This window comes from Lethenteron reissneri, chromosome 31 (assembly GCF_015708825.2).
Source record: "Lethenteron reissneri isolate LAM-NWPU_2019-01 chromosome 31, ASM1570882v1, whole genome shotgun sequence".
NCBI lineage: Eukaryota > Metazoa > Chordata > Hyperoartia > Petromyzontiformes > Petromyzontidae > Lethenteron > Lethenteron reissneri.
In genome coordinates, this window is record NC_083809.1 from 11,006,453 (window position 1) to 11,031,705 (window position 25,253).

A 25,253-nucleotide genomic window follows, 5' to 3' on the forward strand; every position below is an offset into this window, starting at 1 on the left:
CAGCTGTACCAGCTGAACAGCTTTGCCAAACTACCAGCTGAGCCAGCTATGCCAGTTTTTGCTCAGCAACGGCTATGCCAGCTGACTGTGTGTGTGTTTGACCGCCGTAACACGCTCCCGCCGCAACACGTGTTGGACGCAACACACGTGTCCGACTCGACTCAACACACGTGCCCGCCGCAACACACGTGCCCGTCTCAACTCAACATACGTGACCGCCGCAACACACGACCCCGCCTCAACACACGTGCCCGCCGCAAACACACGTGCCCGTTTCAACTCAACACACGTGCCCGACTCAACACACGTGCCCGTCTCAACACACGTGCCCGACTCAACACACGTGCCCGACTCAACACACGTGTCTCCTGCATCGACTCTGGACACTCGGGAGGGGTTGGGGGGCCGCCTCGTGGAGCCTGGAGATTCGGGGTGAGGGGGAGAGCCCTCTTCCCCCGCCCTCCCCCCACCTTGCACGGCCAGCCAATCACACAACGACGAATCATCCTTGCTGCGCCGGGGGACTCCGCCCCTCAGGCGCTAAGCCCCGCCCTCCGAGCGCCTAAGCCCCGCCCCGTGGCGTCTCCCCGCGGCCACGTGGAGTGAGGCCGCTGCCGTCACTCCAGGCAACGGAGCCCCCCTCTCCCATCTCTCAGCTCGAGTGGTTTCTGGCCAAACACCCGAACCCGCTGAGTCAATGAATTGTTGCACAAACCTTGCTGATAACCCCACACAGTCCAACGTAGACGGCTCGCTATAAAATACGCGCTATGTAAGGCACACACACACACACGCTAATAAAACACACACACACTTAAAAACACTCCACTGTCACACACACACTCGGCTGTAGCACTCGACTGGAGTGTGACACACACGCACAGACGACGACGAAGGGCGGCCCAGTCAATGATTAGTGCGCGTGGTTAATTATTTTATAAGAACTCAAATTCCCGGGCGCATATGCAGTGTATCAACATCTACCGTTTCTCAGCCAATGTTGAATTCGGTTCATAAGCAAGCACTATCATCATCATCATCGTATTTAATCGAATTGTCCATAAAAGCCGCAGTAAGTCGACAATCGAGTCTCCTCTGCATTGGGATGTTCGGCGTTTTGCTTCGCGTGGGGGCAATGCAGAGCACCTGGAGAAACCCCACCACGTGCGCCAGGAGCTAACACTCGGCAGCCCGTAGAGACTTGCAGGGACACACGGGAGGGGGAGGGGAGGCGTTGGGAGCTTCACGAATCTCTCCGTGATCCACCAACCCTTGCCTTCAAAAGCGCCGTCTCACAGGTGTGCACCACCACGCCTGGACTCACTACAGGTGAGACGGAGGCTCGCACCGCATGGTAGTATCCAGGTGTGAGTTTGTTTAAAATGTTCTACAAAGAGGAGCGGTGGTGCAGCGGTTAGCGCACCACGCTACGAACCCGCCCAACCGAGTTCGTTTTCCGCTCGCAGTCAACATCGACGACGAACACATAAACTTGTTGTGGGATTACCCTAGGTCGACTCAGCCTTAAATGCGTAACTAGGTCCCGGTGTGTTAAACACTCGGGCGGTGGTGGAGGGGGTCTTTGTGTGTGTGGGTGTGTACAGGTGTGTGTGGCGTGCACAGGTGTACCGGTGTGTGGGGCGTGCACACGTGTACAGGTGTGTGGGGCGTGCACACGTGTACACGTGTACAGGTGTGTGGGGCGTGCACACGTGTACAGGTGTGTGGGGCGTGCACACGTGTACACGTGTACAGGTGTGTGGGGCGTGCACACGTGTACAGGTGTGTGGGGCGTGCACACGTGTACAGGTGTGTGGGGCGTGCACACGTGTACACGTGTACACGTGTACAGGTGTGTGGGGCGTGCACACGTGTACACGTGTACCGGTGTGTGGGGCGTGCACTCGTGTACACGTGTACAGGTGTGTGGGGCGTGCACGTGTTGACGTGTAGAGGTGTGTGGGGCGTGCACGTGTCGACGTGTAGATGTGTGTGTGGGCGTGCACAGGTGACCGCCCACACACGCAGCTCCAGGTGTGAAGAAGTAGGGAGACCGCCGACTTCCTCGTTGCGTCCGACCTGTCGTCTCGTCCTGCGAGCAGGTGAGCGCTTACGGCGAGGCCGATCTTGCTTGCACTCACGGCGAGGCCGATCTTGCTTGCACTCACGGCCGCGAGGCTCCAGGAGAGGGAGGGAGACGATGAGAGTGTAGTGCAAGCAGAGAGAGAGAGAGAGAGCGACCTTCGGCCACAGGCTAGATTTGCAAGTAAGACCACACACAGTACCTGGCGAAACTCAAAGCAGTTTGAGCGAAACGTCGCCCCAGTTTGATGTTGAATTCGGTCATGCGAAGTTTTAAGAAGCCAGAACGTGATCGACACAGTATCGCGTATATTTACAGTACCACCTTTTGTAATCGTGAAAACCTTGGGCGGTTAGTGGCAAGCATTCCCACCCCCACAACTAATAATAGACCATTACAGTTACTTGATCAGATGTAGGCAGTAGTGCCAGGGTGGAGTGGCCGGTGTCTGTGAGCCGGCTTGGGGTTTTTTTCTTTCCCTTCCATCTTTGCGTCGAAGAGGTGGGCGAGAGAGCCGGTGGTGTCCGCCCATCCCGGCGTGAAGTCGTCAGACGCGCTTCCTCGTGTAGCTCAACGTGAGCGAGATCACCTTGAACGTGAGATTACCTTCCTCGTCACGTGCGCGATTTCGACAAACACCACTGGGTGTCTCGACAAAGCATTGGCCTCGACCGCAACGTTTAAGTGAATGCTGCGACCCACGCTCGTTTTCGGGTTTTTTTATTCACCCGACTGCCTAAGCCGGTGCACGTTTGATGAGATTGCGTGTGACCAAAGTTTCTTCACTACCACCTCGACTGTAAGTCGCCTAAATCTCATCACTCTCCTTTGTAAATAGCCACCTTGGTATTTTTGTACATACAGTATTTATAATTGTGATTGCTATTTAGATTTTCTTTTTACTTGGCCTTATTCGCATTGTGCTGTATTAATATATTGTAACGTTTCACCTACACGTGTTGAATTAAAATGTATATTTAAAAAAACATTGTGTTAGTTCAGGTGACCCAAGAAATCCTTACCAACGAAGCAACCGTTTCACTTCTGCGCTACAACCGCGGTGCTGTGCGTTTATAAAATCTCCTGCTTAAATCAAATCAAGGATACTGAGCAACATTTAATTTGTTTGAAACGGTGATCGAGGCTATTATTTCCTCTGCTGCTGGTGCATGAGCACGCTGCTGTGTTGTGTTGTCCATCGCAGCTGCTACCATGAAGCTGTGTATTACAACCCTGGTGATGTGCCTGACGGCGGTGCTGACGGTCGCCACTGCATCCATGACCAAGAGGAAGCCGCAGACACTCTCTCGAGGTGTGCCACCCGCATCCAGACACGGCCATCTCGGCCTTCTTCCGGGAGGGTGCAGCTGCGAAGGACCTCCAATTTTGATTTCAAAACGTGTCGATCACACGAGCGGCGGCGATCTGTTGGTGAAGAACTTCTCTGGGCCCGCATTGGCCATAGGGCAAATACCCGGTGGGCCGGTATGTGTGGGGAAATTGTAAATAAAAAATATGAAGTAAAAAATATTTTAGCACGTTTAATGTGAATGCTTCATTGCTTATTCAACCTCTCAGTTGGCATTGAGTCCCCGTATTCAGCAGCCCCAAAGATTCGTCCTCACTGGCCCATTTGTTTTTTTGACCAGCCCAAAAGGCCAATTTGGACCGGTGCCTGGGCCGATTTTAGTCCCAGTTCGTCACTGAGCACCTCCGATTAGCACGGTTGGCTACGTACGGTGCAAAAGAAGTTCAATATCCATACGAAGCGGATTGAGGGAACATCGTCAATCCAGTAGATGCACGTCGTGCGTTCCCCTGCTCTCCTCGCAACATTGTTCGGAATTCCCTCCCATCGTTGGTGTGGTTTTTTTCCCCAGAGTTCTTATAACCTTGCTTTATTCAAGAAATGCAACTTGAATAATTTTCTTTTGGTTGCTGACTGCTTGGTGTTTTGGACCTTTGGGCTTGTTGTGCTCGGCAACTTTGATTGGGGAAAAAAACCCATAAAGTTCCATCCTCAAATCACTTTGCTGCTATTGAATGAATTGTATTGCTTCCACTGGCCACCCTTTCTGACTCTTCCTCTGATCTTCCCTCCTCGCTTCTGTCACGGTCTCCTGGCAGGGTGGGGCGATGAGATCGAGTGGGTGCAGACCTACGAGGAGGGGCTCTTCAAGAGCCAGAATTCGTAAGTTCATTTCAAAGTTCCGTTTTTTATCTGCAAATGTTATCAATTGTATCCTGCTAAGGGTTGTTCACTACAAATGCCAATCACTTCCTTGATTTGAACATTTCTATCAGCGTTGGGCAGTTAAGGGGAGCCTCGTGGCTACTAGACATGTGAAAAAAGCTTTATAGCTCATCGGATTCCTCCAGTATAAATAAATATTCTGATAAATGAACGGTGGGCAGTTATTTCATGGCCACTTTGTGTGTGATGCCCTTAGGGAGGCCTTTGTGTCCCATTTTGCTCTCAGCTTTGGCTGTGGTGTAAAGTGACCCTGCCCTCTCCTCACCCCCAACAGCAACAAGCCACTGATGGTGATTCATCACCTGGAGTCTTGCGAATACTGCCAGTGTAAGTCTTTACTGCCACACACACCGGCCAATCATGGCACAATGTTCAACTCTAGTAATAGGTTTTTACCCTTTCAACTGGTACAAAAACTGACACCTTTATACAAGGCATCATGTTTGCAATAACCACAACACAAGCAGTCAAAATGCAAACAAAAAGAAACAACTCCGATGATGATAATGATATGCACTGTCCTTGAAGTTGATGGTCCACACCCGAGACAGCTTTTCTTAGAGCCTAGTCTCCATTGGTGTTGGACCAGATGACGTTGACTGCTTGTGTTGTGGTTATTGCAAACATGATGCCTTGTATAAAGGTGTCAGTTTTTGTACCAGTTGAAAGGGTAAAAACCTATTACTATATTTTGCCACTGGTAAAGGAGGTATCATAATGTTCAACTCGTGTGTGCCCGGTCAATTCACAAACATCCGTTCATTGATGTTTCTTTCTACCCAGCCCTCAAAAAAGCATTTGCCTCGTCACAAGGGCTGCAGAAGATGGCAGATGAAGATTTCATCATGCTCAATCTCATGGTAAAGGGTCTTTTTTTTTGCGTCCATTTTTCGTGGGGGGAAAATGTGCGGGAGAACAAGAGAACTCTCTCTTGCGTCTCCAGAGGACTGTGTATGTCACAATGCAATTTCACTAAATTGAAAGAACGCACACACATGCTGCTAATGAGATTACAGCATCATCTCCTGCTTGTTTGCTTTACGACGCTGCGAGCGTCCTGTTGTGCCGCGACTAATGCACAAGGGTGTCCCACGTACGCGCGCGCCAACAGCACGAGACGACGGATAAGAACCTGAGCCCGGACGGGGCCTACGTGCCGCGCATCATGTTTGTGGGTGAGTGATTCCCAGCACGGCCTGCTGAGCCCCACACACGCGCACACACCCCGTGTCATGAGCACAAAGAGGAGCAGCCAGGGAAACCCTCAGAGAACCTCGTCAACTGTCTAAATATGTCAGCTTTGTTGCTGCCGTCTGTAGAGTCTTGTAGCAGACGGTGGTGGTGACGTTCATGTACTGTGGCAGATCCATCCCTGACGGTGCGAGCTGACATCACGGGACCCTACCACAACCGACTGTACACCTACGAGCCCAAGGACATCGATCTCCGTGAGTACCACCACAGCCCTGTTTTGCCAAGTTGCACAGAAGCCCTACAATACATTTTCCTCCATGTAAATGCATGCCCCTTTCCCCTGTGACAAAACCGCCCAGAATGTGCCTGATCACCTCGGATGAAGGAAGTTAAGCTGGGTTTGTTCCTCCGTTGTACTTGGCTGGGTGAGCACCACCCATAAACAGGTTGTAAGGGGCTGTGAGACGACAAGGTGGGCAGGAGAGGGCACACTTGGGTGAAATACGTCGTTGTTACTGCACATCTATGCTCTCACGTCCATAATCACCGCCTTCACCGACCTGCACTGATCCAACGCAAAGTATGAAAACATCATAACCCGCACAACTTCCATTGCATGGAAGAGGGCCTCTCTCATCCAGCAGTGGATCAATACAATGAGCTGGTACAATGTAAAAACCGTGTGTGCCCAACCTTCGCCTATGTGCCGGTCTTAAAACTGCCTCTGTCCGGTTTCTCCTCCAGTGATGGACAACATGAAAAAGGCCAAGCAGCTGCTCAAGAACGAGCTGTAGGGCAGGGGCCCTCTCCCATCAGACGCACGTGGTGGCACGGTGCAGTGCCTCCGTGCGTCTGTGCGCTGCCTCTGGCCTGCAGTATCCCGAACGTGGACTCGGGGAAGGCTTACAGACGACGCACACAAAATAACAAGCACACACTGATAAATGTCTGTTGCCTTGTATGTTATTTTTCTTGCTCTAATCGATTGACAAGCATGTTTTGTTTTCCCCCTTTCGCAATTGTGCTTTCTAAGTGTTGGATTTTGTGTTACAGGTTAATGCCTCCGTAATTTTTTCACCGAAATCATCCCATGTGACATTTTTACTTTAACACGCATCTGTGAAGTACATGTTTGCAGTAATGAAATGGAAACTTACTGAAGCAACAACGTGGACATCTCTAGGTGCGTGCAAGTGTGTCTGGTTGTTAAAATAAAAGTCAAAACCCATGTGGCCACCGTGTGCGATCGTATTCTGTGCACAATTCCACAGAGTAGCATCATTTTTACCCCCGATACATTTGAGCTGACGAGACCCAGCAGCAGTGTGCATTGTGTGGCTCTGGAGGAGCCACAATTTTGACAGGCGCACAGCTGCACCTTGCCGGCACTTGTGTTAAAGGCACGGGGGTGGCTTTTAACTGCTGTCGACATCGCAGCAGAACTGAATGGCCTCGTTGCACAGGAGGAGGGAGTGGGGGGTGCAGTTACGCGAGGTGTTTGGAAAGGGCGTTAACGCCAACCAACGCTCCAAACAAAACGAATGCAGCATTCAAAGTGCGCATTGCCTTGCCCCTGAGCATTCTAGCAAAGGTCAAAGCAACTGCTACCCCCATTCAGCTGAGGAAAGAGGGAGCGGTGTGTCAACCAGGTAGGTACACGGGCAGAACCGAGCCTCCTGGACTCTGCTCTAAGCTATGCAACTGGGGGGTGGGGGAAGCCTGGTTTTCCAGTTCCCCCAGGTACAGCCAAGTGACGTGAACGCGTAAAGAAATGCACGCGCTAATGACTTCCCAGGACAGCATCACTGACTCGTAACCTTTTCGAGATGGATCTTCGAGTCATTTTATTTTAAGAGGTGTTCGTGTCGGGGAGGAACCAGAGAAAACCCACACGTAAGAGGAGATAATGTCCAATGGTAGACAGACGGATTCTAGAACCTACTTGCTGTGCTGGCTGTCTCTGCCCATTGAGTTGAAGTTTCAATACTCCGTGTTCCACCAACCCTTGCTTCCAAAGCACCATCATGCTTGGCCATAACCCATGGCAACTGATCGTATCAACGCCCTTTCGCGTGTGTGTGTGTGTGTGTAGGGGGGTGATATGTGTAGGGGGCTGTGGGGGTAGGGCAAGCCTGGTCGACTCGCCGAATTGGGTTTCATTAGCTCAAAGGGCCTTTGTGGAGAATAAAGCAAAGCTCGGGTGCTTTGAAATGAGATTTCAACCAGCTTTCCAGGACGGGCAATTCCAGTAAATGCTCATCAATCAGGCATTATTTGAACACGGGGACTGCAAGAACATTGTATTTCACGGTCGGGACGCTGGTAAATTTCCACTGAACACGGGTGGATGCGTCTGGATCATGGACAGGTCTCGCCCGCCGGTGTCTTCGCCAGCGGCCCTATTCCTGTTACATCCGCCCTGGGGGAGGTGTGCATCGTGTACCCCCTGGCTCTTTCGCGGCGCTCTGCGAGCTCGGGCACAGGGGAGATCGGATTGCCAGACACGGCGTTACAGTGAGTGTATTCGTGTCGCCACCTACTGCCTGAACCAAGCCAAGCCTTTTGCCTCTGAATCACATCCAAAACTGTTGGTCTAAAGCCCAGCGCATTAATTCTAGATTTGAAGCTTTCGTGACTGCAAGGAATCATATTCTTAGGTTTTTTCGGTAAAGTCACATACGTGACTTTACCGAAAAAACCTAAGAATATGAGCCCAGCGCATATTCATCTTATGGCGGGACCCCGAGGTTCCATAAGCCCCCGGCTCTCGCATAAACTGCGTTGCAACGTCATTTTATGTCTGTTGAATGCGAACGATACGGCAATCTATTCCTGTCGACGAGCTCTACACGATGCGCTAATCAAAGTAGAAAAGTTTTGTTTCTTCTGCGCATTCGTCTTCGCTGCTGCGCTTGGACGACGCGACAACAGAATGTTCCGCGCCAGGTGAGTCGCGGCGTTTATGTGCGCGGTGGGACGGAGTCGCCAAAAATAAGGAAAATAATTACGATTTAGACTTCCGTTTATTCGGGACCCCAGGGTCCCGCCATAAGGGTTATATGTCCTGGACACTTCCACCCTAACCCCGCCCCGCAACTATTATTTAAACATCACTGGTAAGTAAATTCCGTCGAAATGTTCGTATGCTTTAGGAATGGAGTGTAATTGCACACTTTGCAAAGTGCATGGGCAAACGCACGCGTGATTCAGAACAGTGCATAACACAAAACAATGTACAGTATATCGTCCTTTTTCAATCCACTGCTAGATGGTCTCACAACGCAGTATTCATCATGGACAATGTTTGACCATACTTCAACGTGCTGGTTAAGGTACATTGACTGAAACGGCATAGGGGAGAGCCTTCAGTAGCGAAATGACAAGTGTTGGCAGCCGTACATGTTAACAATGTAGCTAAAGAAAAACATTTACAGTAATCGGCCGTTTCGGGAAATGAACCTTCGTTAGAGTAGATGACAGAGTGGATTCTAGTTGGAGATAAAACAAAAAAACTCGGTGAAACCAGTTTATCAACAATTTTGTGGGTGGATTAGCTATTCAACATCCGTTAATGGAAATGCTGTCCATAAATCAGCTTTAATATTTGAAGGTAGCAGGCAGTGTAGTGCAACATTGAATGTTATGATCGTATCTTTTTTTAGGGGCGAACGTCAAAAAACTTTAGCCCACTATATATATATTTCTGTTTTAAGGCAATATTGACAATAGTGTTGAGTTTTTATTTTATTGGCAGAGTGTTTGGCAAGCAGCGAATATTCACTGGATTGAGTTTGTGAATGTCACTAATGTACTCGCACATTAAACATCTTAGCCCATCGTTCAGTCATTCTCTCACATTCCACTGTGATAGTGCATACAATTTCAAGATCAAACAAATCCGTTTCTATAAAAAAAGTTTTATTCCTGCTAGTTTCTGGTACAAATATTAATGCTGGCACACATAAGAACTGTTACAAAGCAATCATATAAAAAGCATTTTTGTTTTTTCCGAGTGCAAAACGATGGTTGTGTGTTCAGTTTGGTCGGTTGGATTTTCCGCTTCCCGCAGAGGTTTGCGGTTTGAATCTGGCAGGCTGCCCCGGTTAATACTGCATGTGTATTAACAATAAAATACACACCGTCTGTTTCAGAGTGGACGTTAATGATCCCATGACATTATTAGACGAACAATAGACTATTGTACTCTCGTGTCATGATCCAGATTTGCTCAATTTGAAAATAACTTGCAAATCGCTTAACTGGGAAACAACTGCGAACCTCCTGGCAGGACCCTCCTGAAAAAGAGTCGAGACTAAGTTAGGCTTTCCTGGGTAAACAAGCAGAGTAATGATATTAAAAAAAGAAGTGTCCTCTCCCAATGCCAAGAACAGGTTTCTCACGACCTCTTTGTAACCTACACATGTGAACACTCAAACAAAATAAAAATCGGTGAAGTCAAAGGGATGTCAATGTTATTGAAATGAAGACGTTTGGCAATCGTGGAGATATTTTGTAGCCACCCCAATCTCGGGTGGAAATCTCAATTGCTGAACTTAGGCTCTGGACCTCCAGAAGCAAACTGCATAATTAATGGTAATGCTGTCGGAGCAGTGGAGGAATTTCTCTACCTGGGATCTGAACAGACCACTGATGGACGACGTAGACCTGGAGTTATGCGCCGGATCGGCCTGGCCTCAGGTATAATGAAAGGTCTGAGCCACATTCGGTCCCAGAAACGTTTCAGTCTGGGCACCAAATTGAGAGTCTGCCAGAGCTGCGTTGTCAGTTTGCTTCAAGCTCATTTGGATCGGCTACAGTTCTTCCACATGCGATGCCAAAGATGTCTTTTTGGCATCCAACTTCGTCGGAAATGTCACCATTAGCATCTGCGACCGGTCTCCTCGCAATTGGAGGGAGATTGTTGTCACTTTTTAGATACGTCGCCTGTCTGGATGCACAATCTCCAGCAAATTGTGCACTTCAGTTGGCGGTTAACGTTTGAGGTGGACTGCGACCCTCAAACGAATGGCACCGCCATCGTGATACGTGGATCAAACAAATTACTTGAGACACTGGTATATGGCAGCAAGATCAGTTAATGCAAATGCTGTCGCAAGAGGTCACGCATTTGGCACAACGGTCCTTCGTTGACTATGCTGATGAATCATCGCGTTGGTGGCTGTGGGGGCGGCGTGCGTGCGTGCGCTGGTGACGAGCGAGGTCGGACGACTGCAGGAAGCCCTTGCCGCAGTGGAGGCACTTGAAGGGCTTCTCCCCCGTGTGCGTGCGCATGTGGCGGTTCAGGTGCGACGACTGCGTGAAGCGCTTGCCGCACTCCTCGCACGAGAAGGGCCGCTCGCCCGTGTGCGTGCGCTGGTGGCGGTTGAGCGCCGACAGGTGCGAGAAGCAAGCCCCGCAGAGCGGGCACGTGAAGGGACGGCCGCCTCCCGCGGCGCCGTCGTTCGCGCCGCCGTCCCGGCCGCGTCGGTGACAACGAACGTGCTCCACGTACTGAGCCGGCAGCAAAAACTCCTGGCCACACTCCGCGCAGCCAACACACGGCACATCCTCTGCCTGTGCCGCTCCCAGAGACGGTGGCGGCTCCATTGGTGAAACAGCGTCTTCTTGATTTTCAGTGCCATGAACTTCGTCGACCGTGGCAGAAGTCCTCTCCGGCTGTGTGAATATCTGCACAGGCGAGCCATCGTTATCCAGGTGCATCGTCAGCGATTGAGCACCTGGAGTCGCATGCACTCGGTGTTGATACCCAAGACTGTTCTCAGCCGTAAACTGATTGTCATCTTCAATGAGAACCACGCTCTGATCAAGAGTCAGGTTGGGATTCCAGACTTCTCCCAAATCTTTCTTACCACTGCCCTTGCCACAGCGTGGATTGTAGCTATTCCTCATGAGCGACGTTTTATCAACAGCCCAGTCCGGTGACCTGCCCTGGTCGTCATTCCACTTGTATGTGAGTCTGGCTGCTTTCCATTGCTTTAACGTATTTACGTTATTGCAATATTCCTTGCTGCAGCATTGGGCAGAAGCGCCCTGATGACACGGGCATGCCAGATCTTCTAATGCCTCTTTTCTACTGGACTCTGGCACATCACCTACACACAGGAGAACCAAGCACGCTAAACATTGCTTTCATACCAAAAACAAACACGTTCTTTATATTAAACAGACACACAACTGTTCAAACATTAATGCTATAGATGCCCAGTTTAAAATGAAACATGAGCTGGACCCACCGTTCTCCAGGCAATCGGTTTCCACTTCCACTTTCACGAAAGACACATCCAAGTTGTGGCCAGAAACCCCATCAGAGCTGTCAGGTGTACCTACATCGCAGCACACGAAAGAGCCCAATGGCACCTTACATGATCGAACATCACTTGAAGCTTTTCACACTTTGAATGTGTGTCAATAATTACGACGATAGCCAAGTTGGCACCTTCAACTGCACTCAAGTGCTTACATTGCTGCATTGTGTTGTCACAGTTGTGACTTTGTATTGAATCGCATGCAACAATTGGACAGCAGATGCAGCCACCACTTACACCGATGGAAAAATTCAGGCGAGCCCACAGTGCAACTGCAGTCACCGATCTAAAACCATGGACCAGAAAGTAGCGCTACTTCCATCATTAGCCATCAGTCTTTTAGATATTTCTCATCAGGCTACTCCAGAAGCTGTCCACTGGCTCACTCACCACCATCCACGTGGCTAATTTCGAAAGAAAACAAGGCCCCACTGCAATTTCTACGAATGCCAGACTTACTTTCACTGACCGGTTCCATTTTGATGTTTACATCCCACGCACGGGATGGGTTTTGGTCCTCGTTTGCGAGCGCTCCGAAAGCATCCACAGGGGACGAAGACTCCACTGGAACAGGGCTGTCCACTACCTCTGCACAATAACACACAAAGACAAAGATCCTTGTATAGCCTTAACAGACTGTAGGGGCAAGTGCAGTTAGCGAGTACCTACGAATGCCGAAACGGTACACGAGGGGGTGGGTGGCCAGCACCACGCCTGACCGCCTCTGTCTCCCGAGTGGCGATGTTTACACACCGCACTAGGTACTTGTTTGAGGCTGAATCGACCTAGGGGAGGCCCAGAACCGGTTCAGATAATCATCACTGGTGTTGAACGTGAGCAGGAATCAAACCTGGGTCGCTGCGTTGGTAGAGCAGCGCGCTAACTACGACTCTACCACTCCGCTAACAATGACACACATAAGGGCCTATCCTCTCACACAGCACAAGATTTCACCGCAAGTGCCATCCGCTGGCAGCCAGTGCACACTTGCGCAAAGTTTGGCCGTTGTAACAGCCCTGCGTGCCCATCGCTCGCAGACCTGCTGGCACCGGCGAGCCTGTGCCCCGTGGGCTGGCGCCCGCCTGCACCAGGCCGTCCAGGCAGCTGAACCTCTCCGCCGACTCCTGCAGCTCCTGGCTCAAGCTGCTGAGCGTGATCACGATGGCGTGCAGCAGGCTGCTTAGCAGGCTGTGCTCCCCGCAGCGGAGCTGGCACGAGTCCGTCGGCAGCGCCGCCGCCGCCGCCTCCGCGCCCCCCAACGTTTCCGCCGCAATCCGCAACCGCCAAACCCCTCGCAGCAGGCGCGCCAGCACAGCGTACGAGCCGAAGGGAAGCCGGCGCCGCGCGAGGGAGAGCAACTCGGCCCGGATGTGCGGGTCCTCGGCGCAGGCCAGCAGCGTATCCTCGCTGCCGATGCCCAGCTCCTGCTCCAGTGCGAGCGCCATGCTCGCGCTGGCGCCTTGCGTGCCCAGCCACGCTGAAAAACTCGTGGGGCCGCCGACAGCCACCCCAGCTGCCATCTTGCAGGTCGTCACCGTAACCCTGCGCAATCGGAAACAGATGGAGGACATTTTTTGACGTATACACACACGCGGCCGTTTTGTTGACCCACTGATGAATGAGAGCCTCCGCACGCCGCCTTGCGGGTCCTGGGTGTTATTTGACCATAGTTCACCGCTGGGTCAGCGCGGGTTGGTGAAGGCTGTGAGCACGGATGTGGGTACAATGTAGAGTCCAATAATACCCCGGTTTACGTCACGTGATGCGTTCCTGAAAGGTGCGACGATGAATATCGAAACGACGTCAATCGAAGCGATTTACAGGGCAGGAGGTGGTGGAGACGGAGGCCGAGAGGCGACGGAAAACGACAAAGGAGGGACGATGCGTGGGGGTTGAAGCAACGCAAATCACGTTGAGGTGTTAATCATTAATAAAGTGTCAACGTATTAGCGAAACGACGCAAAAGTGGGGGGGGGGGGGAGAGACGTGAATCGGGGTATTGCTGTACTACGCTGTGCTGCCCTCTGCTGACCACAACGTAGCCACACGCATGGCATGAGCAGGTGGCAGTGTGCCGTGGGTGACAGAGAGGGCGGCACAGGGTCTCTGACCCCAGCCCATCTTAGAACAGTACCGCACTTGAAGTCCACTGCTACCATCATCTCCTCTGATCCCGGGAATGGTCAGTTATTTTAATGTCAAAAAAAAGATTTTTTTTTAGGGGTTGGGGCGCGGTTAGATCAAATAAATATAAATGTGTCGTTAACCCCGCCACCACCCGACACAGCCAAATCAGTGAGGTTTGTCACGTAAACAAAACGTGCTAATTAGTTACGAGTTGGGAATGGATATAATTTTGGTAGCCAAAGCCTACGCGCTAAACTGACCTTAATGTGTCAGTCTGCACCTGGATGAGAGAGTGCCGACTGCAGGTGTCTTCAGACTTGGCTTAAAGGTGACCAGGAGCTGGACAGCATGCACCTATCTGGATTCTGATGGGATAATTAATGGGATTAAACCAAACATCGCAAGGCCCTCTCGTCAACTGGTCCCCGACTCTATAATAATCACAACGGGCATCAACTTTTGTCGTATAAAGCAACGAAGAGGGTGACGTTAAAATGTATTTTTTAATTGTTATTCCAAAAGCTAATAACGTGCTCAGCGGCATCCCCATTAGCAAATGTCCGCAGCCGTGCGTTCATCCACTGCTGGAGGGGGCCCATGTGTGGACAACCACTGCACTCTAAGGTCACGGACAACTGCAGGTGCTCGTCACCACGATGAGACACCAGTGCGGTGCTTGAGCCACGGCAAGACACGCGAGGCATGTCCGGAGTGAAACATCACCGCAAACCCGCGCATCCACACACAGAGACCGCTCCAACAGTCGCGGTCTCCGCGACTCGGCGTGGCCGCTACTGCACGAACTTAAACCACACAGCCACCACCACCAGCACAACCACCACCACCACCACCCACGTCGCACACGGTAACCTCACCTCCTACAACAACCTCCTCACTCCACCACCTCCCTCGCTCCTGTGGCCCACCCCCGGGGACGTTAGACGGCCTCCCACCCCACCCCGCCTCCTTGAAAGCCACCACCACCGCCGCCACCACCGCCGCCACCGCCGTCTTGCACGTGAATCTGCGACTCAGGAAGGAGGCTCGGGGAAGGGCCCAGGCCTGGTGACCGCGGCCTCCCCCTGGCGGCGGCGGCGGCGAGACTCATCGGCGGCCGCGCGCAATTGACCCGCGTGGGGGAGTGTGCTGATTGTTACGGGCCGTCTGTGCCGCGGCTGGCGGTGGGGGCCGCCACTCGGCATGCGGCCATCAGCAGTGGCAGCAGTGGCAACATCAGCAGCGGCAGCAGGATCATTATCATCATAAGGGGCCGTCCATAAATGACGTCACGCGATTTTGGACGATTTTTGACCCCCTCCCACGTCACACGGCGTCACAAAAAGTCAGACCCCCCTCAAATATGACGTCACAAAGCTCTGCTCCCCCCCCCCCCACCAAAAAATAAAACATGCTTCAAATCGCTTTAAACTCTTGTCATTGTAGTGCGTATTTAATGTGGCGCTGCACTCTGATGTTGTAGGAAAAAATGTATTAAAAAGTCTAATTAAGTAGAACGTGTTGTCTATATTTATTTAAAGTTGCGCATTTTGATGTGACGTCACATTTCTCAAACCCCCTCGTCACAAATGTCCGACCCCCCCCCCCCCCTAGGTGCGTGCCGTCATTTATGGACGGCCCCTTATCATCAACGGCAGCAGGAGGATCATTACCACCGTCATCATCATCAACGGCTGCAGGATAATCATTATCAGCATCAACGGCAGCAGGAGGAGGATCATCAGCTACTCCAACATGAGCAGCAAACTCGGGCTTTCAACAGCAGTAGGATCTAGTAATAGGGTTTTACCCTTTCAACTGGTACAAAAACTGACACCTTTATACAAGGCATCATGTTTGCAATAACCACAACACAAGCAGTCAAAATGCAAACAAGTAGGATCCTCATCAGCAAACGGTAGCAACATCGAGGACTTTGATAAGTGCTGATCATCAGTTGCAGTAGCCGTTGTTTTTATAGACTGCTGAATGAGCGCGAGTCATCGAACACCGTCACAACAACTGATATCATGGCTCCATGGCACGTGAGCATCACGATCATCTTCATTGTGATCATGAGCAAGTCTATCCACTCTCGCTGCTGCAATGTCACAATCTCATCTATAAAACTATTTAAATCATTTCCATTTTACCAGCTAAGGCCCACCGAGCTACATCGCTTTTTTCAGAAGCGACCTGGCCACCAATGATGGCTCAACGGAGTGGCTTATCGCGTGGAAGTTTATAGCAGCAGCCAAATAACTTTGACACGCGCGTTACTAAATGTGGAGGGAAAAAAATCGGAGGACACGGCGAAAAATCCACGCGACTACGGAGAGAACACGCACACTCCAAATAGACATGCGTCAGCGTCGGGATCGAACCCACGACGTCCTGTGTACCAGACGAGGTAGTTAACACCTCGCCACAGCGCCCCTCGTTGACGAGTTGATCTCACAGCTCCCATCTCCACGGTGGTAGCACTGCCAGGAATCACCCGTTTCTTCCAACATTCATTCTTACGATAGGATTTGTTCAAGCGCACGTATCCCAGCAATGTTGTGATTGCGTTGTTTATTGCCTGATTATTGGGTGTAATTTAGACCACTTGTTCTACCTATACTGTCAATGGCCATGTTGCTGATTCGTCAGTGCTCCAGTCGGCATGAAAACCACCCTTAAGTTAACCAGCTTCAATCCACACTTATTAGAGGGCTCGCCTGGCCGTTGATTGTTTTCTACCGTTAGATAAAACCTGTTAACTTATTTAACGTCCAGTCTTTGTCAGTACACTCGAGGCCTACTCACACCAATCCCCTGTGGGCTGGTTACACCAGCCCACAGGGGATTATTGTGTCCGTCCGTCATGCAGGGAGGGGCTGGGTGGGGAGGGTGGGGGGCTGGGTGGGGAGGGTGGGGCTGGGTGGGGGGTGGGAGGAGTGGGGCTGGGTGGGGAGGGGCTGGTCACCCCGTGGTGCCCTTATCAAACTCAACGTTTAACCTAATCACGCCGGATTTTGCCCGCCCTTACAGTTGGGCATATTTGCGGAATACACCACGCCGCCGTTGACCTTGGCCATTGACCGAGCAACTCAAAGTTCCTACCAGCTCCCTCCGCAGGAATGTGTTATGGCATAATTCACCACATTGGCATGAAGCCCAGGACCGGTTATCACTCGCCACCAATGAGCCATGGCTGGGAATCAAACTCAGGTTGTTAGGTTTACGAGTCCATTAACCAGTGGACAACCACTCCATTATATTTTCGTGCGATTTTATCCCGATTAGAGTCCACCGCGTTGTTCTTGATCCCGTAACTTATGAACAGGTTAGCCCATTGAGATTACATTTCCTAATGCCAAGTTTATGTATTTTTACAAAAGTCTCACATTTCAAACGACTGTGTGCGTCAAACACTGCACAGAGTGCACATGGCACTCTTTATGCATACGTTATGAACTTAATACAAAAGAGGATGCATGCACACCGAAAAATGCAAAACACAAAATGTATGTAGTTTAACACGCAGGCTTTCGCGACCATCCATGAGGTTTTTTGGGTTAGATCGCGTAAATGTGTCGTTAAACCCGCCACCACCCGACACAGCCAACCAGTAAGGCTTGTCACGTAAATAGAACATGTGAATTGATCATTAGCACAGCACACCGGTGTGTTGGACAGCCAAGCCACAACAGGACTCCGATTGTAAATGTTGTAACTTGGCTTTCCAACCCACCGGTGTGATGTACTAGCATGTTGTTTATGTGACAACCCTTACACTAGTTGGCTGTCGGGTAGTGGCAGGCTTAACGATATTTGTTTACGCGATGTAACCCAAAAACCTCTATTGTGGACATGTATCCTCTGTGCAGTAACTTTATCAAATTCATGAATTTTAGGCAGAGCAGGTTGGTGTGCGTTTTTTAAAAGCTTAAATTGATGAAAAGCAATATACTCATTTGCTTAAGTTTGCAATTAATGCAAAGTACCTGCTATGAGGATCAGAAAATGGTGTAAGCTTGGACACCCGACTACTTAAGAGTATACAAGTCAATTGTGTCGTGGGCAGAACAGATCAGTGATGATTGCTGGTGGGTGGGTGGCAGCCAAGAGAGAAAGCATCAAAATGGAACCCACTGTTATGGAGTGATTAAATTAGTAAAAGAACACGTTTCGGTCGCAACACAAGCGTCCGTCATCAGGCGAGAAATAATGGTCTGCTGTTGTGGCTTTATATAGGCACGGGGAGGGGGGGGAAGGGGGGTTTCGTAGAGTCGTGGCTGCAGGAGTTTACGGAGTGGGGAGGGTTTGTGGCGTAAAGGCACAGGTGGGGGCTGGAGAAATTAGCATGTCCATGAGCTTGAATTAATAAACGAAAACAGCACGGGTGTAAGAGAATCACAGCAGTTAAAACTTGACGTGGTTCATCACGTCCTTCCAACGATTACTCAATCTGAATCCATCTTCTCGATTAAAGTTTTGTCTGTTAGTATCTCTGATGGTCGCCCGAGGGTTTGCAGAGCACCTTGGTCTCAGAGAAAACAATGTCATGTGTGCCCACAGCGTTGAAACAATGATCCACCACCGCCGAGGTGTTGGTTCTAGTGTTTCAAATCCGCTTTGTGTTCCTGTACCCGGTCTGAGACATGTCGCTCCGTTTCACCAATGTAACTACTGCTGCAGACAACTCGGCTTATAGACACCAGGACATTGCATGTCCGGAATCGCATCCTTCACAGATGGGATCAAATCACGGATTGTGTACTGTATTGAACCGAACTTCAATCTTGTTTGTTCAAGATTTTGGAAATCCTTGTGGTGACCCCTTTCATGTATGGCAAGGTGATGGTTTTGATTGGGTCCTCAGATGGTTTACCTATGGCTGGGGATGTGGCTTTGCAGGTTGTGCGGTCAGAATATCCTGTCCTCCTGAGAGCCTGGCGTACGTGCTCCGGCTCACTGATGAGGTGGTGAGGGTCGGAGATGCAACGAGCCCTATGGTGGTGTTTTGATGAGGGAATTCTTCTGGGCTGGATGGTGGCGAGAGGCAGGCTTGAGATAAGAATCCGTGTGGGTGGCTTTCCTATAGTGTCCTAACCAGCTATCAGGTCTTTTCTCGATCAAAACATCCAGGAATGGTAGCTTACCATCATTTTCCATTTCCATGGTGAATTTGATAGATGGGTGTATGGAATTGATGTGGTGTTGGAAAGGCACTGCCTTACCAACACTTACTTCACCTGTAATGGTACTTTCTACAAACAGAATGAAGGTACCACAATGTGCCTCTACCCTATCACCAGTGGTAGCAAATGTTTTCACGGAGAAATTTGAGACAGATGCCATCCAGACACCCACCTGACGTCCTTCCTTGTGGAAGAGATGTAGATGACACGTTCGTCATATGGTCACATGGCCTGCCGGCACTGTACCAATTTTTCAACATCAATTCCATACCCCCTCTCCCCGTGAACTCCTGCAGCTACAACTCTACAACCCCCCCCCGCCCCGTGCCTCCAAAGCCACAACAGCAGATCATTCTTTCTCACCTGACGACAGACGCTTGTGTTGCGACTGAAACGTCGTGTTTTTTTTTTTCTACGTGACTTTACCAAAAGAACCAGAGTATGGATTCCTGCAGTCACAAAAGCTTCAAATCAAGATTGAATTAGCTCGCATGCAGGCATGCATAGGGAACTATTCATCCAGCAGTGGACTGATCATTACTGACATTAACAAAAACCCGTTCTTTAAACATGCATTCCAATTCATGAAACACAAGTTAACAATGCTGTATCTAGGGTAAAAAAAAACCCACAACACAGGCTGCTCAAGGGCATGGGATGTTTTGTACTTTATTTTGAAATAATACACAACAGCTTTCACCCAAACCTGCCAGACTGCACTGCTCCAGCTCAAGAAGTGGTTGTAGATTTCACAACGATTGGATACAACCAGGCAAACGCGGACATGGTATAAACTACCCATGTCAATCCAGCCAGGTACAGCTTCAAGAAGCGAAGGAGAGTCAAGCAGGGCCCGGGGCCCGATGTGGTGCGGCCTAGCGGTAGCGGCGCAGCTGCAGCGTGTTGCGACGCCGCCAGGCGGCCTTGCGCGAGCCGCCAATTGTGAGGTGGAAGCGGTGGCCCTTGCCCAGGCCTCGGCTCTTCCTGCCGGCTGAAGTGAGGCCTCGCATCTCGCGGTGCTTGTGCACCGGCTTGGTGATCCATTGTGTGTCGGGATTGCGGCGGATGGCCTTGTGGAAGGTGTCGATGAGGATCACTTCGTAGTACTTGTACGTCGAGTCCTCGCACACCCAGTAGGATGCGAGCACACGCAGGGCACCGCAGTGGCGGCCGGCGCGCTCCTACACACGCATGAAGACAGACAACAGCAAAGTCTTATGTCACTTTTATTTAAATATGCCTTAATGGTATTCATTTAATGGGGATGTCTGTTTCAAGACCTTTTCAGGAAAGTCCACTTTGGAAGGTTAGGCCAATTCCATTTCAAGTATTAAGCATTGTGGATGTAAACCTGGAGAAGATCCATGCATGCGGGAGGGATATGCAAAAAAATCTGCACAGGTTCACCAGTACAACACCTCACAGCCTTCCAAGTTAGATAGTCTGGCGGTGGACTGTTTGCTTAAACACGTTAATATTATTAATCCTTTATCGTTTCTGCATGGATAAAATATATGCCGTTCTATAGGATTCGGGTGAGGGGTCAAGCGTACGTACGCTGGTGGGGGGGGTCAAGTTGACAGATGTTTGTGTATGTACTAAATGGATGGCCCCTTACTAGTCAATTCACATTCATACATTGGATAAAACTATTTAGTCTTTCCCATAAGTGCCCCGTCCCGTCAAAAGGAACCAAATACATTCCAGGGCAGCGTTGTCACTCCATTTGACATACTGTTAAACCTTGTGCTCCAACACACAGGAGCAACTTCTCACCTCAGCAACGGACTGCAGGCTGCGGGCGAACTTGAGCTGGTTCACACCCTGGTGGACGGGCTTGCCATAGGTGGCTCCCTTGGGCACGGGGCGTTTGCGGCCACCGCGGCGCACACGCACGCGGTAGATTACGTAGCCTGTAAAGGAAGAGACGAGTTCAGCAATTGCATATTCCGCGTTTACATGCTCAGTCAAGCACAAGGCAGCACTCTCAATTGGTGGCCCCAAATCAGGGGAGGAAATTACACATTGCCATGGTCAGCCCCATACTGTAGTGGAGAACCTTTTCCTTGAGGGCCAAATAAAACTTAAAAAACACTTTTGGTGGGCCACTGATTAAATGGACAGCTTAGCATTATCCAATACAATGGCCAATTAGGGTTCACTTTCAACAGGTGACTAAGTGTACTCAAATTTGCAAGCATAGCCAAGTGAAAACACATTCCCTCCTATTACCGGGTTCGCGCTGCTTAAATGCGTGCAGTGACCGATTTAGCTTGCCAGCCAATTCGACTTGGGAGACCTCATGTAAACAGGCCACGCAAAATTAATTCAGAATAAGAATATTTATTGATATTGGAGGAATCTGCCGAGAAATGATTTCTCTTTCACAGATGTCCACACAGGCTGTTCCCTGCCAGTGTGACCCGAGGTTGCCCATCCATTTCACATCGTCAGCCATATAAAAAAAAAAAAATCTATTTTTCCAGCAATCAGCAGGGAGGGGGGGGGGGTTCAGGTGACGATGCGCACGCAGCCCTGGGGAGCACCTTGCTTGGCCTTGTAGCCGAGCCGGCGGGCCTTGTCTGGGCGGGTGGGCCGCGGTGCACGATGCACGGCCGACAGCTGCCGGTACTGCCAGCAACGAACCCGGAGCAGGAAGCGCATCACATCGGACTGCTTCTTGCGCCACAACTCCTGGATATACTTGTAGGCGCCCATCTTGGCTCAGCTGAAAACAAAGAGGCACATCAGCACATGTGTTATGGGTTGTGCGAAACGGAGTCACTTACAGCCACTTTAAGACACTCACACCGACCTCAGTGCTATTTTTCACCCAATACGCTGTGTGATGTGTTCTACAAGCCTTGTATTCTTTGGTGGTTGTATGCTGATGCACGACTTTGCCATTAGGAACTAGAACTAGTACTCGTGTCTTTAGGTAGTTTTTTTGCTGTAACCAGGTTTCCATCGTGGAAACAGGTGCCCGTTAGAAAACGGGCATTAATTGCCCCAATGGATTTCACCAGAGCCAAAATAAACCAAACCTACGGGCACTCGTTAAGTCAACATGCAATTGCCTCTGTGATTGTAGTAAATTCCAATGGCTCAAGAATAGGTCTTACAATTACGGGGCATGCAGCATATATTAGCTGCGTGAACCGATTACATATAGTAAATGTGATACAATTCGTGCGCACAATATTCTATCCATGTACCAGGAGCGTTATATTTTAATTTACGAAGCGTAAGGCCCGGTCAGAAGGCTCCGAAAGTACCTGTGATTTCACCGAAATAAATATTCCAATCAACACTTGTTATATGCACATTTATAATGGCAGATATGTAAATCCGCAACACTGTTGTTTGTGCTCCTTTAAGCTGTGACGAACATAAAGCACTGCTTGTGGATCTACACAGCCCTTTTGCCAATACACCGTATGACGAGGGCCTCCCAACGCCATGCGGGTTATGCGACCATACTTCACCACGCTGGTCAGTGAGGATTGTTAAAAGCCGCGGTAGCATAAATATTGTAGTAGCAATACCCTGTACAATGGATTGTTCTGTACTGTTCTTTGCCGACAACGGAGCGGCAGCAACCCAAGTCCATTACAAAAAGCACGGTGGCCGTCAATCCAAGCACCCACCATCCAAGGCTCAACCGTGCCCATCTTCTGGTAAGACTGGGCTCAACCCGGGCGATTTGCACACAGGCCAGTAACCCCTACGAGTTGTACCAGAGTCTAAAGCACACGAGGTACGCGCCGAGGCTTTGGCGCTACTGGAAACAATTCTTTACCACCCAGGCCTAGCGCGTCCACCCCGTTCACACACACCCCGACTCGCGTGCCGTGGAAGATCCGGGCCGACACGGCAGGACTTGTAACACAGATAAATGTGCATGTATTTCCCCGCATATCAAGGGCTGGAACAAACTATGTTCATCCAGCGCCTATTAACGCCAAAAACAGCACCAAATATTACTGCTTGCTTGCCTAGTAATCGCACAATCCAGTCGTTTAAGTGTTTTAAGGCCGAGTCCGTACCCAGGAGGGTGCCGACAACACGTGCCGCGGACATCAAGCCGTGGCCGCTAACAGGAGGAACCAGGTCGCACCAAGTCGCCAGCAACGCGTCGCGCTAACGACGGCGCCATTCCCCATGGACCCAAAAGCACCGCTCGGACCGAGAAGGGGTCCCGGCGAGACCCGAACCCTGGGGGGGGCCGGCGCGGCAATTCACTCCGATACGGGGCCCGGGACTCGCCGTGGACTCCGTGCGACCCTTCGAGAGGGAATTCGCCCGAGGAGACGCGAGGATGGCGGCGATACGCGATGGATTGCTATCGCGCCGCGCCACTCCAGACACACTCACCGCTATGGCCGCCGGAAGAGAAAGAGGCTGCGCTTCCCAGCGTCCTTAGCGAGGAGGGGCGGGGCGAAGAGGGGTGCTGAGGGGAGGGGCCATCAGGGGGAGGGAGGAGGCCGGAAGCACGTGGAGTCACACAAGTTTCTCCCATTCAATGAGATTCAGAATATTTGTTAACGCTGGAGGAATCCGATGAGCTCTAAAGCTCGTTTTTTCGCAGATTTTCCAGCAGGGGCGAGTGAGAACGTCACAAACGACAAATAATAATGACCAGCTCCATAATCGCCAGCTATGATCGATCCACTGCTTGATAAGAGTTAGTGAATAGATTTCATACCACGTGTGTATATTTGTATCGTGTCCGAAATTAGACCACAGCTCAAAACCCTGTGCAGAAACAATGGGCATATTTATTTTATGTAGAGAGGCGGTCGTAGGCAGAGGAAAAACAAGTTTTGAGCCTGAAACGGAACAGAAGCAAGATGTCCACAGAGCTGATGGCTGGGGTGAGGGTGTTCCAGGCTATGGGGTTAGCAGAGGAGACCTCCCATTGAGTGGTGGATTCGATATGTATGTACAGTATGCTGAACTTCTTTCGCAACGTTCGTAGGGTAACCGTGCTAATCGGAGATGCGATAGGAAGCCTTGGTTGTGAGCTCTCACATTTTCTTCTCACATTTACACAAACACGTGGACATGAAAACCAGTAATATTTCCCTGAAAAGAGGCTCCAGGTCTTGAATGGATGACGCACACATGCTATTAATGTATTGGTGAATTGCGCGAAAGGTGATGCTCTAAAGCAGGGGTCTCAAACTCAAATTACCTGGGGGCCGCTGGAGGCAGTATCTGGGTGAGGCTGGGCCGCATCAGGTATTCCACAAAAAAATCTTTGCAAAAAAAATCCAAACTTCTCAAATGTCATTACTAACAGTTATTTAACTTCAATGGGTTCTTCTGAACATGAATAGAATATTGAAGAACATGAACGGTTCTTCTGAACATGGCTTCTCTTGCCTACTTCTTGCTGCCGGAGACCTGGCAGCGCTTCCTCTCACATAGCTGAGCCACATTTGGCTTGAGGGAGGAAGCAGTTGAGACCCTCAGTATGGCTTGAAGATGATCATCAGTAAGTCTGGACCTGTACTTGGACTTATTGAAGTTCAAGGTGGAGAAGAGCTTTTCACACAAATATGTGCTTCCAAAAAGGCACATGGTCCACTTGAACATTCGGGAAAGCTCAGGGAAGCTGGGGTTCAATTCTCGCAAAAATTGCCCAAGCTTGTCTTCTTTTCCACTCACCTCCCTGAACTTGGCTTTGAGGTCAGAGTTGCACTGCAGGTCATTGAGCTCCATTTGAAGCACAGGAGGGGCATCTTGCACATCAAAGGAGAAGGGATCCGCAAACAATTGAAAAGTGGCTCTGTGCGTCTTGAAGTCTGCAAATCTGTGACCAAATTCCTCCTGTAGCCTCAAAATGGCATCAACATACTTCTCACCACTGAATGGTGTGCCTGCATTCAGGAGTGCCTTGCATGCTGGGAAATGGCAAAGGTTTGTCTGAGAGAGCTGGGCTTTCCATAACACAAGTTTTGTGGAGAATGCTCTCACGTTGTCATAGGCAGCACTGACGAGCTGCCCCTGGCCTTGTAACTTCTTGTTCAGCACATTCAGCTCATGCGTGATGTCAACAAGAAAAGCGAAGTCCATGAGCCATT

At 50.4% G+C, this 25,253-nt stretch overlaps 3 protein-coding genes across 8 annotated transcripts; 1 reads left to right on the forward strand and 2 right to left on the reverse strand.

The window, feature by feature from the left end:
• Positions 1-1,195: 1,195 nt before the first annotated feature.
• Positions 1,196-6,763, forward strand: LOC133349793 (anterior gradient protein 3-like). 3 transcript variants are annotated; one of them, XM_061563548.1, is made up of 9 exons: positions 1,196-1,329; positions 2,009-2,102; positions 3,288-3,395; positions 4,211-4,274; positions 4,612-4,664; positions 5,121-5,197; positions 5,449-5,512; positions 5,702-5,785; positions 6,276-6,763. In XM_061563548.1, the coding sequence occupies exons 3-9, from the start codon at positions 3,296-3,298 to the stop codon at positions 6,323-6,325; spliced, it is 492 nt and encodes a 163-aa protein (XP_061419532.1). In that variant the 5' UTR covers positions 1,196-1,329; positions 2,009-2,102; positions 3,288-3,295; the 3' UTR covers positions 6,326-6,763. The 3 variants fall into 3 exon arrangements, with proteins under 3 accessions (XP_061419532.1, XP_061419533.1, XP_061419535.1); XM_061563549.1 differs by lacking the exon at positions 1,196-1,329 and having other exon boundaries at positions 1,992-2,102; XM_061563551.1 differs by lacking the exons at positions 1,196-1,329; positions 2,009-2,102 and adding an exon at positions 2,616-2,882.
• Positions 6,764-8,593: 1,830 nt separating this feature from the next.
• Positions 8,594-15,168, reverse strand: LOC133349794 (zinc finger protein 37 homolog). Of its 4 annotated transcripts, XM_061563555.1 has the most exons (7): positions 14,860-15,168; positions 14,245-14,349; positions 12,897-13,399; positions 12,317-12,445; positions 11,786-11,875; positions 11,624-11,644; positions 8,594-11,557 (listed from the first exon to the last, which is right to left on the reverse strand). In XM_061563555.1, the coding sequence occupies exons 3-7, from the start codon at positions 13,375-13,377 to the stop codon at positions 10,683-10,685; spliced, it is 1,596 nt and encodes a 531-aa protein (XP_061419539.1). In that variant the 5' UTR covers positions 13,378-13,399; positions 14,245-14,349; positions 14,860-15,168; the 3' UTR covers positions 8,594-10,682. The 4 variants fall into 4 exon arrangements, with proteins under 4 accessions (XP_061419539.1, XP_061419538.1, XP_061419536.1 ...); XM_061563554.1 differs by having other exon boundaries at positions 8,594-11,644; positions 14,265-14,349; XM_061563552.1 differs by having other exon boundaries at positions 8,594-11,644.
• Positions 15,169-19,811: 4,643 nt separating this feature from the next.
• On the reverse strand, positions 19,812-23,632 carry RPL15 (ribosomal protein L15). The gene is made up of 4 exons (XM_061563557.1): positions 23,542-23,632; positions 21,714-21,895; positions 20,944-21,080; positions 19,812-20,348 (listed from the first exon to the last, which is right to left on the reverse strand). The coding sequence occupies exons 2-4, from the start codon at positions 21,883-21,885 to the stop codon at positions 20,043-20,045; spliced, it is 615 nt and encodes a 204-aa protein (XP_061419541.1). The 5' UTR covers positions 21,886-21,895; positions 23,542-23,632; the 3' UTR covers positions 19,812-20,042.
• Between the last annotated feature and the right edge of the window lie 1,621 nt (positions 23,633-25,253).